Raw genomic sequence first — 16,048 nt, 5'->3', positions numbered from 1 at the left:
GATCCTACTAAGTGGCCTTTATACTTGCTCTCTCATGTGTCCTGAAAGCTCATCCCCCAAAACCCACCAGGCTGGCATCAACTTCACCTACTTGAAGTCTTTAGTGCAATCTCTGCTATCACTCTAACTGTAGCCCACCATTTTCCCTCTTTTTATATGCTTTATTTTTCCCATAGCACTACCACCATCTAGCACACTATCTACTTTTTTATTGTCTCTCCCCTCCCATAATAATGTACATCCTCGTTCTCCCCAAGAAAGGAATGGATTTTATGGTTTCCCTGACTTTATTTTCCTCTGAGTTTACATAGTTCCTTCAATCTGTAAATGTGAGTTTGTTTTGTTTTGTTTTAAATGAAATTTGGGAAGTTTTCTACCATTATTTCTTCATATATTTGTTCTAGCCTTTTCTCTTATATGTTGCATATTAGATTTCAAAACCACCCCATACATCTCTATCATTTTCTTCTTTCCCTTCTAATCTTTTCTCTCTTTTCTAATGGTTCTGTCAGTATATATCCAAGTTTATTTATTTCTCTATCCTATCAATTTTGCTAATAATAAACACATACAGTGGATTTTTTTTAAAGCAGATACAGTCACCAGTTCTATAATTTCCATTTAAAAAAATGTTTGTGGCTGATAATTCCTAACCTTCAGCTCGTTACAAACAATATTTTTAACCTCACTAGTTATAATAGCTCCCAAGAAGTCCTCATGTGATAATTCAATGATTCTGGTTTGTCCTGAAGTTGCTGTGTGTTGATTTTCACTTTTCTTGAGAATACGTCACATTTTCCTGGCTTTTCAAAGGATGAGCAATTTTGGATTCTATGCTGGACATAGTGAAAATTATTCTGTAGAGACCATATTTTTCTGAAAAGTATTTATGTTTTTGTTTCATGGGGTCATTTTCCTGTTTAGATACATTACAGACTGTCATACCTCCTATGTGTGGTGTCTTGGATCTCAGTTCAGTTCTTGAACCCGTATTTACAATCTATTATCAGTTTTCCATGATCATGGTTTCAGGGGTTGGCAGATTCAAGCGGAGTTTTTTTTTAAAATACAGATTCAGATTCTTTCCTTGCTGTCTCTTATCCACGGCTGCCCATTAATCTCCATGGTGTTGACTGGCCAAGTGTTTTTTATCTTAATTTTTATGGCCAGAGTGAAAAATGGGGAACTCAATCCATGCTGACCACTTGTTTCATGTTTTGATACCTCTCTAAAACCTGACTACAATTATTCACTCTTAAAGCCCTCACATACCTGTTTTCTGTATTATGTGCAGAGTTTTAAGTGGTTACTGTGGGAATATCACTCTCTTAGGTTTGCCTATCCAAGCAAGAATCAGAAGCCCTCCAAAGTGATTTTTAATTTTGGAGATTGTTCTATACATTTTCTCTGTATCAGTTAGGCCTTTATCATAATATAATACTGATACAGAATCATTATGTTATTGTTTTCTTGAATGGAAGACAAAACACAAAGCTTAATATTGAAATATTTAGCAATGGAGATGAATTGCTTGCCACAAAGGGTTAGGAAATGTCCAATAACAATTAAAAAATATCAAAACTTTAAAATCTGTTTTGCAAGCTTATATCAAAAAACCACTATATATAAGACTTTTTACAATCTTGTAGACACTGAATTACCCCATCAAATGCAGCTCTTCAATACACTAACCTCACAGTAAATTTTTCTATACTAGACAAAGTTACAGTGAGAAATTCCGTGTTTTACCAATTACTTCCAAATCTAATGATTTAATTGATTAGTAATATACTCCTTTATTTACAGTTTACCTAAAAGAGCCTAGTACAAAATATTCACTGACAAGCCATATTGCTCAAAACCAGACATTTCAGAGAAAAATACCTAATATTCTAATTCTATTTCAACAAATCATAATTACACAGAATAGGCTGCATAGTATATATAGTTTGAGGACATTATTTTGGGGGGAATTAATTTATTTCAGGGCCCAGATGTTGACATGCCATCTACATTAAGCCCAGAATCACAGAGAATACCATCTGACCACTCTACTTATTGGAAGTTCCATATAACATGCATCAACAAGGGCAGCCGGGTGGCTCAGCGGTTTAGCGCCACCTTCAGCCCAGGGCCTGATCCTGGAGACCTGGGATTAAGTCCCATGTCAGGCTCCCTGCATGGAGCCTGCTTCTCTCTCTGCCTGTGTCTCTGTCCTCTGTCTCTGTCTCTGTCTCTCTCCTCTCTCTGTGTCTCTCATGAATAAATATTTTTAAAAATGCATCTATGAATATAAATATGTTATTATATAATATTTAACAATTCTAGATTTGTAATTTAAGCTAAATGGCAACTATTACATCCAAAACATTATAAAAATTCCACTGTAACTCGCTACCCCTTCAACTCATAAGAAAGTGACTTTACTTCCTACTTTACCCAAGAAAATTGAGACTATTATATGTGAACCACTTCAGCTTTTTTCCTTGTCATAACACAATCTGATCTTTATTTGCATCCTTTCTTCTTTCTCTTCATTCTCTGAATTTCTAGAAAACAACTTCAATGTCAAAAAATTTTACAGATGCATTTCCTAATAGCATTTCTACTATTAATACTTACAAATTGAGAAAATACATATACACTCACAGATTTACAGTCAATTTTCATTAACAACAAAGGGCTCAGGAGGCACCTGGGTGGCACAGTTGGCTGAGCATACAACTCTTGGTTTTGGTTCAGGTTGTGATCTCAGGCTCATAAGCCCCACAGACTCCACACTAAGCAAGAACTCAGCTTAGGACTCTGTCTCCCTTTGCCCCTCTCCCATACTTTCTCTTCCTCTCTTGCTCTCTTTCTGTCTCTCGCCTCCACTAAAATAAATAAATCAGCCATAAAAAAAAAAAAAACAAAAAAAAAACAAAAAAAAAAAAAAAAAACAAGGGCTCAATGGCTATCCTCACAGGCTGGGAACTTTCAAAACTTAATATTTTTTTCGTGAAATGCCTAAAATTTAGAGGTATTTTCTTTTAAAAGTTCCGACTTTGATAGAGGTATTCTATTGTCTATGATAGGAATACATTCTGTATCACATGAGTATCTGCATATAGAATATGGTGACACAGGGTTACTACTCATTTTCACTTTTGTTATGAAAGACTATGGATGAGAAAGAGCTATATGACAAGTCACTAAGTTTGCAAAGTGGCTCAAGACAATGTTTGCTCCTTTCCAAATAGGAGAATTACATAACCTGTTTATATTTAGTCCTTTTCCTTTTTCCTGCCAGGAAGCTGCCATCAATTCTAAAATTTCACTATAGCAATCATATTGGATTTACACTTTGCATATCTGTGGGGTTTTTTTAATTTTCTATCTTAATTGTGGATCACTGATTTTGATTCACTTAATAACATTCTGGCAGTGCTTGAAGAAAGCCACTTCAAATATTTTAGGCCAAGCTGAAGAAATATAAAAGGAGGCAGAATCCAAAAATCTAATTACAGAAATATTCCCACACAAAGCTAACACATGGCAGAACTAGAACCCAAACCCAACAAAAGGACTCATGAAAGAAAAAATGCTGTATAAGCACAAATTCATTTCTAGCAATGATAAAATAAAGTGTTAGGGACAAAAGATGGTAAGCAAGTATTTTCACCTTGACATAAAAATGACAGCATTATTGTCATTTAATATCATTGTGATTTAAAATCACTAGGGACAGAAATATTTTAGTACACCTTTTTCATAATATAATCTTCGCACTGATTATTTAAACACTAAGTTTTTTTAAAAAAAATAGCTGTTCAATGGAAGATATGAACTTCTTCAAAATTAAAAATACTTTGACTTACACTGCATAATTCTCTCAGCTCCAAAGAGTTTGGGATGTCACAGCTCCTTATGTGATTTAAATAATACTCATATATTTCCCTAGCCAGATATACTGCATATTAAAAACTCTTTCATATATGTGAATACAGTATTTTGCCTTAATAAGTCTTCATTTTGAAAGTTAAAAAAACAGGAAGAATATGATAAATCATATTAAATACTTGATTTTGCAAAATTCATATGGTCAGTATTGTACTACCTTTCTTATCTATTGTAAAGGACAAGCAAAAAAGTAAAAACTAAAACTAATTTCAGCCACATGTAATTTTATACTATTTTCCTTTTAAACCTTTATTCTTTCCAAACTATTTCTAATTTGAACAGTAATGGTCATTTCATTTGTTCATTATGTATTTCAAAATCTGAGATTTCAAATACCACATTAAGCAATATGGTTTCATAAAATTTATTATTTCAGAATGTCAACAAAAGCCATGACTCAAAAAAAAAAAAAACCTAATGTTAATTAGGAAATATTCTAAAGAATTTTCAAAGTTTGTGAATGGAAAATATTAAAAAGAAAAAAAGCACCTTTGAAACAAAATGAAATGTGTAAGAACAACTGAGCTCCAAAAAATAGAGACAACTTTTAAACCACACTGAAGAAAGATTATCCCTATATATTATATTGTATCATATGTCACATAAAATCCATATAAAACTTTCCAGAATTATAATAGTTTTATTACCTTATATCCAGGTCCTAACTGATGAATTGCAAATATCTGTGCAGGGTTGAGTGCTTCACTGAATACATACACGGCACCAAGTTGACCACAGAATACCCTATTTGCATCAGCAGTTTCTGAAGATCCGAGAAAGCACTTGTCATAGCTCTATTTTTAAAAAGTCATAAAAAAATGTATTATTTTGTAATGACAAAATATTTAAGGATACTTGCCTTCACTGACATGAAGACCTTACAGTATAACAATAATGATAGAAGAAAGCATCACTTATGACTTTATGGAGTATTTAAATAATAAAAAGGCCAGCTATAGATTTTTAGAAAAAGTTAATCAGTTAAATATTTTGTATCTATGGAAAAGCAAAAATAACCAATTATTCAATAATCATTTAACCACTTTCCAAATGTCATACTTAAAGACAAAAGGGCTTATAATTCTATTTATAAAAGTAAAACTAATTTGAAATTCTAATGATTTAATAACTGTCTATATAGAGATTCATATGGATCAGAGAACGACTATTCCAATTTTTAACCATAAACACATAGGCCTAATTTCTGAAACTATCTAATTTCTCCACACTAAGTCAAGGACAGAATGAAAACCAATTCCCTCTCTTCCATGAGTAGGCATTATGCAGAACCAAATAAACAAATCACTAAAGTCTGCAACCTAAAGCAAACGGTACAGTGCTCTCCATCTGGAGACTTCAAGACCTAAGAAGCCATATTTAACAAGCCCTTTCTCATCTCTACTTCTTAAAATCTCCCCTAATGGTAGGCTCCAGTTTCCCTCCCTCATCCTTATAAGTTATTCCACACCTTAGTACTGATCATCAAGACATTAAATACGTATGGAATTCCTTTGGTGCCTCAAGAGAATAACAAAATATTTGTGAATGAATTACAAAGACAGAAACTCCTTGTCAAATACCCAATCTGTAATTAAAACTATAAGAGCCTTTAGAATTTACTGCATAACGTATGTGTATATATGTGTTATTGCCCATGCCTCTCTATTTTTTGGTGTACTATTGCAAATAATTCAAAAATAAGTCTTCTTTCTTTATTCTCTTCCTTCTTTTTAAATATAACTGTAGGGCAGCCTCAGTGGCCCAGCAGATTAGTGCCGCTTCAGCCCAAGGTGTGATCCTGGAGACCCGGGAACAAGTCCCACATTGGGCTCCCTCCATGGAGCCTGCTTCTCCCTCTGCCTGTGTCTCTGCCTCTCTCTCTCTCTGTCTGTCTCTCATGAATAAATAAAATCTTTAAATATATATATATATTTATATAAAATGGTATCTATATAAAACTGTAGAGTTAGTGACAGTCAACAAAGTCTCTTAGGTTTCTTCCACTATATAATAAAAATCCTCTTTGGAAGGTAGACATGAAGCAGAATTTCATCTTTGCAAGCTACATGTGGTTTCTGTCATATAATCTTCTATTTTGTTTGTTTGTCTGGATGTTTAAAAAAATGATCCTTTAAAAAAAATCTTTAAAAAAAGAAGAAACTTTAAAATGAAGAAACCAAGATTCTTAGCTCTCAGGTCATGCAAAAACAGATCAAGGTTCAGACATGGTCTGCAGGGTATATTCTTCCAACTCATGACTCAGGGAAAAAGCTACGGACTTTGTACACAGTACTATTTAGAAGAATACCAGAGAGAACAAGAAGAGATCCTGCTCTTGAGTAAATTATAGTCTGGAGAGATATGGACAATACTGAGATGTGAATTTTGTTTAAAAGAGGCAAGTTTTTATAAAACCAGGTACCCTGGAATAGTTTTCTATTATTGGTTTGGAAATATTTTGGCATTAGAAAATATCTTTTACTCTGGGTCTGACAGGCCAGGATAATGACAAGGGAAAGTCCAGAACAGAGATCTTGAGGTTTTAACTCTAGATATTTTCTATCCAGAATTCAACTGTGTAACCTCTCTTACTACTAACAGGACAGTCAAAACTAATATTGTGTTTGTTATTATCACAATAAGTCATTTAATTGATCTCCTTGCTTCTGTTATTTTTTTCCTTCAAAATATTCTCAATTCTACAGCCTGATATTTTTAAAATATGAATCAGTATCATATCACCTGTCTGCTCAAAACTTTCCAAAGTTTTTATGCTGAGTAAGATAGAAAAGCCCAGGTATTATGTTAACACATGAGACTCTGCATGATTTCACCACCTACTATCTGCCTAACCTTATCTCTTAACATTATTCTGTCCATTCCTGGCTGCTTTTTTGTTTAATTAACTTTTCAGTTCACTTCATAGGCTTCGCACTCACTGCTTCCAGCAAATGGGATATTTCTCCCAAATATCCACATGACTTTTTCCCTCAACTCTTCTAAGATCATTTCTATACCATATAGCTTCCCCTTCCCTACACCTATAGCCTCTATACTATTTCTACTAAATTTCTTTTCCACAGCATTTATCACTACTTATCTAGTAAATAACAATGACTACATGTTATACTTATTCACATTGTTTAAAGTCTTCCTTTCACATCTAGATAAGATGCAAGACACAGTTTTTACTGCTTGAAATTCTGGAAAGAATAGAATACTGCATGGATGTTTTGATCTAATCCTTAATAATTTATTTGAGCAATTTTCCTTCTTTGTATCACTATTTTAGCAACTTAATTATATTAAACGAGACCTAAAAATTCACTTAACAGAAAAAAAACTTTCAAAGTACAACTATTTTCTACAAAACAATTCTATTACAAAATTCATGTTATGAACAATGATAGATTACATATTTAAATACATTAAAGCACAGGTTAAAGAAAAAACTTACATCATTTGTGTTAACATGCCAAGCCATATCACCATAGGATACCAGCTGTCCATTAACATAACACCGAATTTCACTGTTCCTCCACCGATTATAAATGTGGACAATGCTGATCATGTACCACTTAAATAAAAAAAAAAGATTTAAAGATCTTAATATGTCATGTTTAGTTATGGTCTAAAAAGCAATCATAACATTCATAGCACACTACAAGAAATGCTTGAAAGAATTAACAATTACACATTACCATTTCAAGTTGCACCTCTTATTTCTCATTTTGCAGATGAAAGAATTTATTCATAAAGATTAAATCTGTGATGGAGACAGACCTAGAACACTCTGAACTCAGGAATGCTATTCCTTCCACTATACTAAGATCTAAATATTATGGAAATACAATTATATTTGTGCTCATTCATTTAACAACATGTATATCCTGCCAGGCACCACAAATACTCAAGTTTGACCAGACAGAGCACATAGATCCGGCTATCCTGAAATTCATGATGTAATGAAAAAGACACAGATTAGACAAGTAAAAAAATATAAGATGATGAATAACCAAGATTACTCTGAGGGGAAAAAAAAAAAAAACAGTGTAAACTGAGGAAGAATAACCTAGGATTCTACTTTGGATTGCATGCTCAGGAAATACCTACCAAAGAAACAACATTTTAACTAACATTTATAATAAAATTTAAGTGATTTCAATTCCACAATTTAGATTTATTAGGTACAAGAATAATTACATATTTAAACTTACTAATGTGTGAATATACATTAAGAATCAAGGAATGAGTTTATATTAAGTTCTATCTTTATAGTTACTAGGGTCAACCAAAAGCATTTTAAGTGTATATTTTGATACAGAATTACTTAAACTCTTACCCTTTTGAAAGTTAATAACCTAAGGCTGAGAATACAGAAATATTTTTCTAAAATTTAAAAAAATGCAAATAATTTACAGATACTTGAACAAGTATGCCTTCAGGGATTAAGGAGGGAAAATTAGACTTAGTTTCCCCCCCCCAAAAAAAATAAAAATATGTAATGCAAATTTTGTTTCCCAAATTACTTAAGCACTATTCAATCATTCCATCTAGCATATTTTGAAAAACATAAAGCTGTAATAATTCTCAGCCACTAAAATATCAGTTATTTAAAGTGTCTGAAAAACACTGAACAAAATTCAATTTTATTAATGTTATTTAGAAAATAAAAATATGGGCAGCCCTGGTGGTTCAGCGGTTTAGCACTGCCTTCAGCCCAGGGTGGGATCCTGGGGACCCAGGATCGAGTCCCATTTCAGGCTCCCTGCATGGAGTGGAGCCTGCTTCTCCCTCTGCCGGGTGTCTCTGTGCCCTCTCTCTCATGCATAAATGAATAAAATCTTAGAAAAGAAAGAAAGAAAAGAAAAGAAAAGAAGAGAAGAGAAGAGAAGAGAAGAGAAGAGAAGAGAAGAGAAGAGAAGAGAAGAAAGAAAAGAAAAGAAAAGAAAAGAAAAGAAAAGAAAAGAAAAGAAAAGAAAGAAAAGAAAAGAAAAGAAAAGAAAGAAAAGAAAAATAGTGCACTGAACAACTCATGGAAGACAATAACATAAACACTGTTCCTCAAGTAAAAAAATAAAACGTCAGGTAAAAACTATGTAATCCCTAAAACACAAGTTATTTTAAATGTTTCATTTTAGATTATCTTTCATTATTGCAAACTGAATCTTCCACTTGATCAGGACAATTTGTATGTTTGTCCTGATTAAAAGCAGAAGAAAATCTTTAAAGTCAGTCATTTAACAACTATTTCTAAATACTACAAAATTCTCAAGAAGAAGCCATAAAAATGGTGCTTCAAATAAATTTAAGAAAAATCTAAGGCAGCCCGGGTGGCTCAGCGGTTTAGTTTACTTTAGCACTGCCTTCAGTCCAGGGTGTGATCCTGGAGACCCGGGATCCACTCCCACGTCGGGCTCCCTACATGGTGCCTACTACTCCCTCTGCCTGTGTCTCTGCCTCTCTCTCTCTCTCTCTCTCTCTCTCTGTCTTTCATGAATAAATAAATAAAATCTTTAAAAAAAAAAGAAAAATCTTATGGTTTATTTGCATGCATAAGATTTCAAATTCACCTATATTACCCTCACTGATTTTGAAAATTTTCTACCAGAATGCCATCTAGATAACACAGGAAATACAATCTTCATATTTTGGAGTAAATTTTTAAGAAATTTTAAATTTCAAAATAGAATACACATAAATAAATGTCTATAAATAGAAGAGGATTTCCCGCTATCCAAAGACAAGTTTAAGTAATATTAGATACATTATTATAGTTACTGACATACCTAATATGAGTTCTTATTTATTTAACAAATATTTATTGAGTTCTTTCTCCTGTATACCAGAAAATTTATAGTGTGCTAGGCTGGACAGTACAAACTTTAAATTCATACAGATATAAACTGAGTTCCCAGGTTATAAGCTCTATGGTTTCTGGCAAATTATTTGGCCTCTCTGAATCTACTCTCATGTCTAAAAAAGGAGAAATAATAATGCCTACTTTGTGGAGTGATTGGGAATATTACAGATAATACATAATATATAAAAACTATGAAGAACATGGTTCCTAATACATATTTGGCAGATATAAATAAGACGGAGTTAACTAAATATCTATTTTTTATCCACTATTTCCTCCTGATGAGATTTTTTCTGCTAAGATTGACATTATTTATTTCTCAGAGTCCATCATTCATTTAAAAAGTTTACTGAGCATCTATTTCATGCCAAGTATCCCCCAGATTGTGGGCATACCAAGATAACAATATACCTTATGGAGGTTTCACCAGAAAAACAAATATGAAAACAATTATAAAACCATGAAAAATATCTAAAATACAGATATGGGAGCAAAAGAAGGAATGATTAATTTGAGAGGGGGGAAAAGCAAAGACAAATGAAAGGAAGGCAAACAGGAAAATCACTAAAAGAGTAAAATGAAACTTAAGACTTAGCTTTAAGGATGAATACAAACTGTTACATAAACAGGGGGGTGGGGGCATTTATTCCAGGCAGAAGAATTCTAATACTTTATATAATAGCACAGAGGCATGACAAAACTTTTCTCAGTGTTTAGATCAAGCTGCAATAACAAAGACCAGCTTTTAAAGAGACAGGTAGGACACCTTTAGTAACTGGCCTTTGTTTCTGCATAACATGGTATCACTAAGGAATTCTGAGCAGGAAAGTAAAATGATCATCTTCATAGTTTAGGGAAATAACTGGCAGTATTGAGTAGGTAGAATAGTTAGGCAAATGTGGTTAAATATAAACTTGAAAACTCCTGCCAAGGTTCAGGTAAGAAAACTAATAAAATCTAAATTAAGACAAAGGCATTAGTAATTTAAAAGAAGGGGGATAGGGACTAATTCACAGAACTGAACAGAAGTGATGATATAGAAAAGGGGAATATAAGATGGTTTCCATTTTTTCACTTAAATGGGTTGTAGTACCACTAACCTGAGATCACTAATACAGTTAATATTGGTCAATTAATATTAATACAGTTAATAAGTAGGTAACTTGATTAGTCAGATAATAAGATGTGGAGTTACAATAAGGTTGATTTTGATCAAAACTGATAACCGATAAAAATGATGAATGAATAAAAGAATGCATGTTGAATGAATAAACTGATCTCAGTGAAGGTCACACAGTAGTTACAGGAAAATGAACCTTTCTGTTCTCTTGTGGTACATCTCTTGTTGTGGTACGTCAATCTATACTTTACATAATAGACAAGTGCCGTTTCAATTCAAAAGAGCACAACCTTTGACTTGATATTTTTGACTTATATTTTAAAAGAAATGGGAGGAAAATTGGAAACTGTGTGTATATTGCTATTATGTACATCTACTGAGATCTGCAAAAATAGATCTATAAAAAAGGAACAAGAAAAAAACCTGTAATAAGAATTCATAGGAAAATATAACATGATTTTTTTTTAGATTTTATTCATTTATTCATGAGAGACAGAGAGAGTCAGAGATATAGGCAGAGGGAGAAGCAGGCTCCCTGCAAAGAGGGTAGCCCAATGCAGTACTCGATCCCAGGACCCTGGGATCACGACCTGAGCCAAAGGCAGACGGTCAACCACTGAGCCACCCAGGCACCCCATAACATGATACTTATACAAATAATCAATAGTAGCTAACACACATTGAGTCCTTACTACATATTAGGTAATATACTAATAATTGACATGCGTTGTTGTCACAAGGAAATATCTGATAAGTGGTACAGGTAAAAAAAAAAAGTTTTAATATAAACATTTCTTTGTGAAAGGCTAAACACATTAAAGAATAACAATTTAGCTAGGGCATCTTCTGGAAATATAAAGAAAGAAAAGAGAATGTATTTATTTTGAATAACCAAACACTAAAATAAAATATTTATGGTTTTCAAAGATTATATGAGAATCCTTATAGGTTTTGCAAAACCTCCATCACTCTCTGGTCCTGCTCCTATCAAGACTCCTTAGAATCAATGTATATAGAGAGGTTACAAATTAGAATGTATCTCTCATAAGGAAACAGCATAAAGACAAAAAGAGTGAAAGAACAACAAATGGGTTAAACTGCTTTAAACTGATAAGTGACAATTTTATTTGGTTCTTAACTTCACCCTAATTTTCCTTATGTATACTCTTCAAATCACTGTTATCTAAACTTGTCTAATGAAAAAAAATCACCTAGAGCATTTGTTAAAAATATATTCCTAACACGAAAATTATAATTCTAAGAATTTGTATCTATAACAAGTTCCCACTGAAAGTCAAAATAATTTGGCACATTTGGACTCTCCTGGGTGTCATCCTAAATCCAATAAATCAGAATTTCTGGAGAAGAAACAATTGAATTTTATTAAAATAACTAGGATTTGTATCAAGAAAAAAAGAACTCCAATCTAATGTATAAACTTATTTAGAATCATTGCTCTTTGAGCAATTGTCTAGGTATATATTAATGCATTATTGTTACACTGACATTTTTAAATAAAAATAGTTATTACTATGGCTTAAACATAAAGCAAACATTTTTATTAGACTCAGGTAAAATATTTAAATGTATATTTGAACACCCCATCCTAAATCATGTTTTCTTTAATATATAGGAAAACATACATGGGATGGATCATAAGCAAATATGAAAACAAACAAAAAGAAAGAAAAAGAAATGACATTCCCTCTGCCATATTTAGGCTCATCATCTCTGTTTTGGTTGTTCCTGTAGATAAATATTCCTGTAGAGAAAAGGCAGATTGTGCCTTAAAGGCGGTAGACAATCTCATTGTCATATATCCAAAAAAAGACTATTGAACCTGGAGAGTAACTGACCTTAAACATGTGGAAATAGGAACTCCTATACTTCTTCCTTTGTTTTTTAAATTCTGGACTTTCAAATGGTTAGTTACTCTAACACAACGATGGGGCCTATTATATTATATATATATGCACACAGACACACACACACATATATATATACATGTTATATATAATATATAATGGAACATCTCTCCAGAAAAACCCCAGGTGATAATGAATTATATTTTATAATTCTAATTAATTAGTTGCACATTGCTCTGCATTTTCTCTTGTTATTTTTTACCTTTACAGCAAACTTTTAAAAACACATTTCAACTTGTTCTCTGAATATCCATATTCTACTGGATATTAAACAAAGGCATATTTCATGAGCCAAAACATTAACTGTTGAATATCTTCCTCCTTGCCAGTATTATTGAAGAAGCAGGAATCAGTGTAACTTTAAATCTCAGGAAACAAGACTCAAGACTAATAGAATGAGCTAAAACTCCCTCAAGTATTGCCAAATCTGGAGGCTTAACACTTGACCTTTTGAAAGAGCTAATTACCTATAAATTCATAGTGCATGACATGTACACATATATATACTACTGTGAAATCTGAATGTCCAGTCTAAAGACTGGTTCTATTATCAAAATCAAATGAGATTAGAGAAAGAGGGAAGAAGAACAAGAAAAGGAGGAGATGAGAAAAGGAAAGAAAGGGAAAATGAAAAGGATGAGCAAAAAAAGGAGTTAGATGTAAAGGAGGAAACGAGAATTTGAGGGGAAGAGGAAAAGCACGATAGAATTGTAATTAAAGCAAAATTTCTGCAAATGTTCTTCAAAACTAATTCTTCAGAACTATATAGTTAAAGTAACATAAAATTCATATAGATGTTTCCCTGTGAATAAACTTTAAATTAATAATGTAATTGTTAAAATTCTTTAGTATTGTTTCGTAAATATGCTGAAACTTGAAAAGACACTGCCTTATTTCTATAAAACACATAGCAAATTTATATACTATGTAAATTATTATATATGACATATCATATAAAATTATGTATCATTTATGCCAAAATTTTAGAATCTGAATAAAGATATAAGAATGTGTCAATAGTTGGCATTCTAACTATTCTTATTTCCATTAAACTTGTGCAAAACACTTTCTCAAAAAGCATAAAAGATCTCTCTTAATGCTCATGGATAATGCTCAAATCCTCTACAAATCCAAAACTTAACTTGGTTTTGCAGTGTACATTACTGTGCTGGAACAGCAAAAAGGGTTGGTAAGCTTTTGATTTTAAATGTGAATCTCACAGTAACAACCCATACTATCTTTACTGTGGTAACTGTTTCTTCCTCCTGCCACATGGAAAAGGTCCCTGGCATATAGCCCTACAAAGATACAATGACTACAAGGCCCAGGCCTTCTTTCTCACTTTATCAACAGTAACACCTCATTTATTTTATATCAATAGAAAATTAATTGCTCAATAGAAATTAGCTGTCCAGATAAATACAACCTACTCCTTCAGGAAACAAAAGGGTTCTTTTGATTGTTAAGGCATATTTTATTCATTTATCCAACATCTATTATTGGCAGTCCACCAAGTTCAAAACTCTATGGCAGGTATGTGAAGCAATACAAAAGATGAATCCAACACATAGCTTAGTCTCAATAGATACTAAATAATGTACATATAAATGAATGATAAAGATTTAAAAGAAATAATTGCTATAAGAAATACTGAAATAATATGCTATGAGATTCTATCTGAGAGCAAGGAAAATCAAGGAAAGATTCCATGGAAATGGTGTTATATGGAATGGACCCTAAAAATAAGGCAGGATTTGAAGATGTACAGTCATAAGTGAGGAGACATGTAAATGTTTTCATGCCAGAAATTGAACATTTGAAAAGGAAAAGATAAAAAGTGAAACATGTACAGTAGCTCAGTTTTGACACAATAAAGGATATAAACAAAAAGCTAAAAGTGAAACCCAAATCATGAAGGACTAGGCTAAAAATGTTAATTTACTCTGTAGTTAATGAGAAGCAAATGACTGGTTTGAGCAGTGGAATTATATGATCAAGAAGAATATAAATCAGATATTACTGTGTAACACAGTTTGGGAGAGGAAGAGACAAAGTATCCAAGGATAAAGAGAGAACAATATGAAGAAGTTAAGAAGTAAGGGAATTTTTAAAGACATATATTACAGAGATACAAAGTACAGAAGTGGAAAATTTCACTGATATCATTCATGATCAAGAAGGGGAGGAAGAACAAAGCCAACTCAAGTATCCACTATCATGAAGACTGTAGGCTGCTTGATAAAATCAGGGTACTTAAGAACATAATGAATATAGGACTGGAGATGTAAATTCAGTGTTACATAGTCTGTGAATGGACCAGAAAGACTTTCTCAGGGCAGTACCTTTTGGTAGATAAGGATGTAATAATAGAGCTCAGAGATAAGAGTAAGAGTGGAAAACTATCATGAAACTGAATAAAAATTCCCCCAAAATACAAGCTCCATAAAAGTAGAATGTTATCTGTTTTGTTCACTGTCATATTTGCAGTGCCTACCAACAGGGTCTGGGACTTTGTAAATTACTCAATAAGTATTCACTGTTAAGAATGCCACAGAACACTTTTTAAAAAAGCCCCAGGCCTAGAACACAGTAGCTTCCCTATCCCCACCACGATTACTAATGGAGTAGAATCTAAGATAGAGTTTTTTGGTTTGTTTTGTGTTTTAAGAAAGCTCAAATACCAAGGATAAGTGAAACAGATTTAGGGGTAAAAGTGACAGAACCAAAATTTAAGCATATTTTTTTTCCCCTCCAAACTGCCACAGTGGGTTTTGTTTAAGAGTCTTCCAATGATCTTTATGCTACTGCTGATTTTACAGTCTATTTTATTCTTATATTCCTTTACCCTATCTTAAATGCTCCCTCTTCTTTAAGGCAGCTTCATTTATAAGCCTGGCTTTGCATTCTAAGATAACCCTGAAGTGACTCTTGGGATTGAGATTCTCAAACTACTGTCATAGCAACTGTCTTTGTTCCCAAATAAAGTTATCCATTCCTGCTCCTTTAAAAAAAAAAAAAAAAGAATGCCACAGAACAGATCCCAGAGAGTGAGCAAGCAAGACAGACAGAGACTGCAAGTGGTCAAGAGCCTGATCTTTTTAGGTGAAAAGTTAGACATAAAAAGAAAAAGAAAATACAGAGAAGAAAAAGAGAAAAGCATTATGAGTCATAAGAAAATTAATAAAAGGGAATATTACAGAA

The 16,048-nt window shown here is 32.7% G+C and overlaps 1 protein-coding gene across 2 annotated transcripts in view; it reads right to left on the bottom strand.

Annotated features, from left to right (window-relative positions):
- Positions 1–16,048, bottom strand: part of NBEA (neurobeachin) — a 672,481-nt gene that overhangs the window by 565,066 nt on the left and 91,367 nt on the right. For both annotated transcript variants that reach the window (XM_055317362.1, XM_055317363.1), the window contains exons 7-8: positions 7,397–7,516; positions 4,587–4,733 (exon numbers count right to left, since the gene is read on the bottom strand). In XM_055317362.1, coding sequence (XP_055173337.1) covers positions 4,587–4,733; positions 7,397–7,516 — 267 coding nt within the window. The remainder of the gene's footprint in view (positions 1–4,586; positions 4,734–7,396; positions 7,517–16,048) is intronic.

This window comes from Nyctereutes procyonoides, unplaced genomic scaffold, assembly GCF_905146905.1.
Source record: "Nyctereutes procyonoides isolate TBG_1078 unplaced genomic scaffold, NYPRO_anot_genome, whole genome shotgun sequence".
Classification (NCBI taxonomy): domain Eukaryota; kingdom Metazoa; phylum Chordata; class Mammalia; order Carnivora; family Canidae; genus Nyctereutes; species Nyctereutes procyonoides.
The sequence above is the reverse complement of the archived record's forward strand: the minus strand, read 5'-3'. Positions and strand labels throughout refer to the sequence as shown.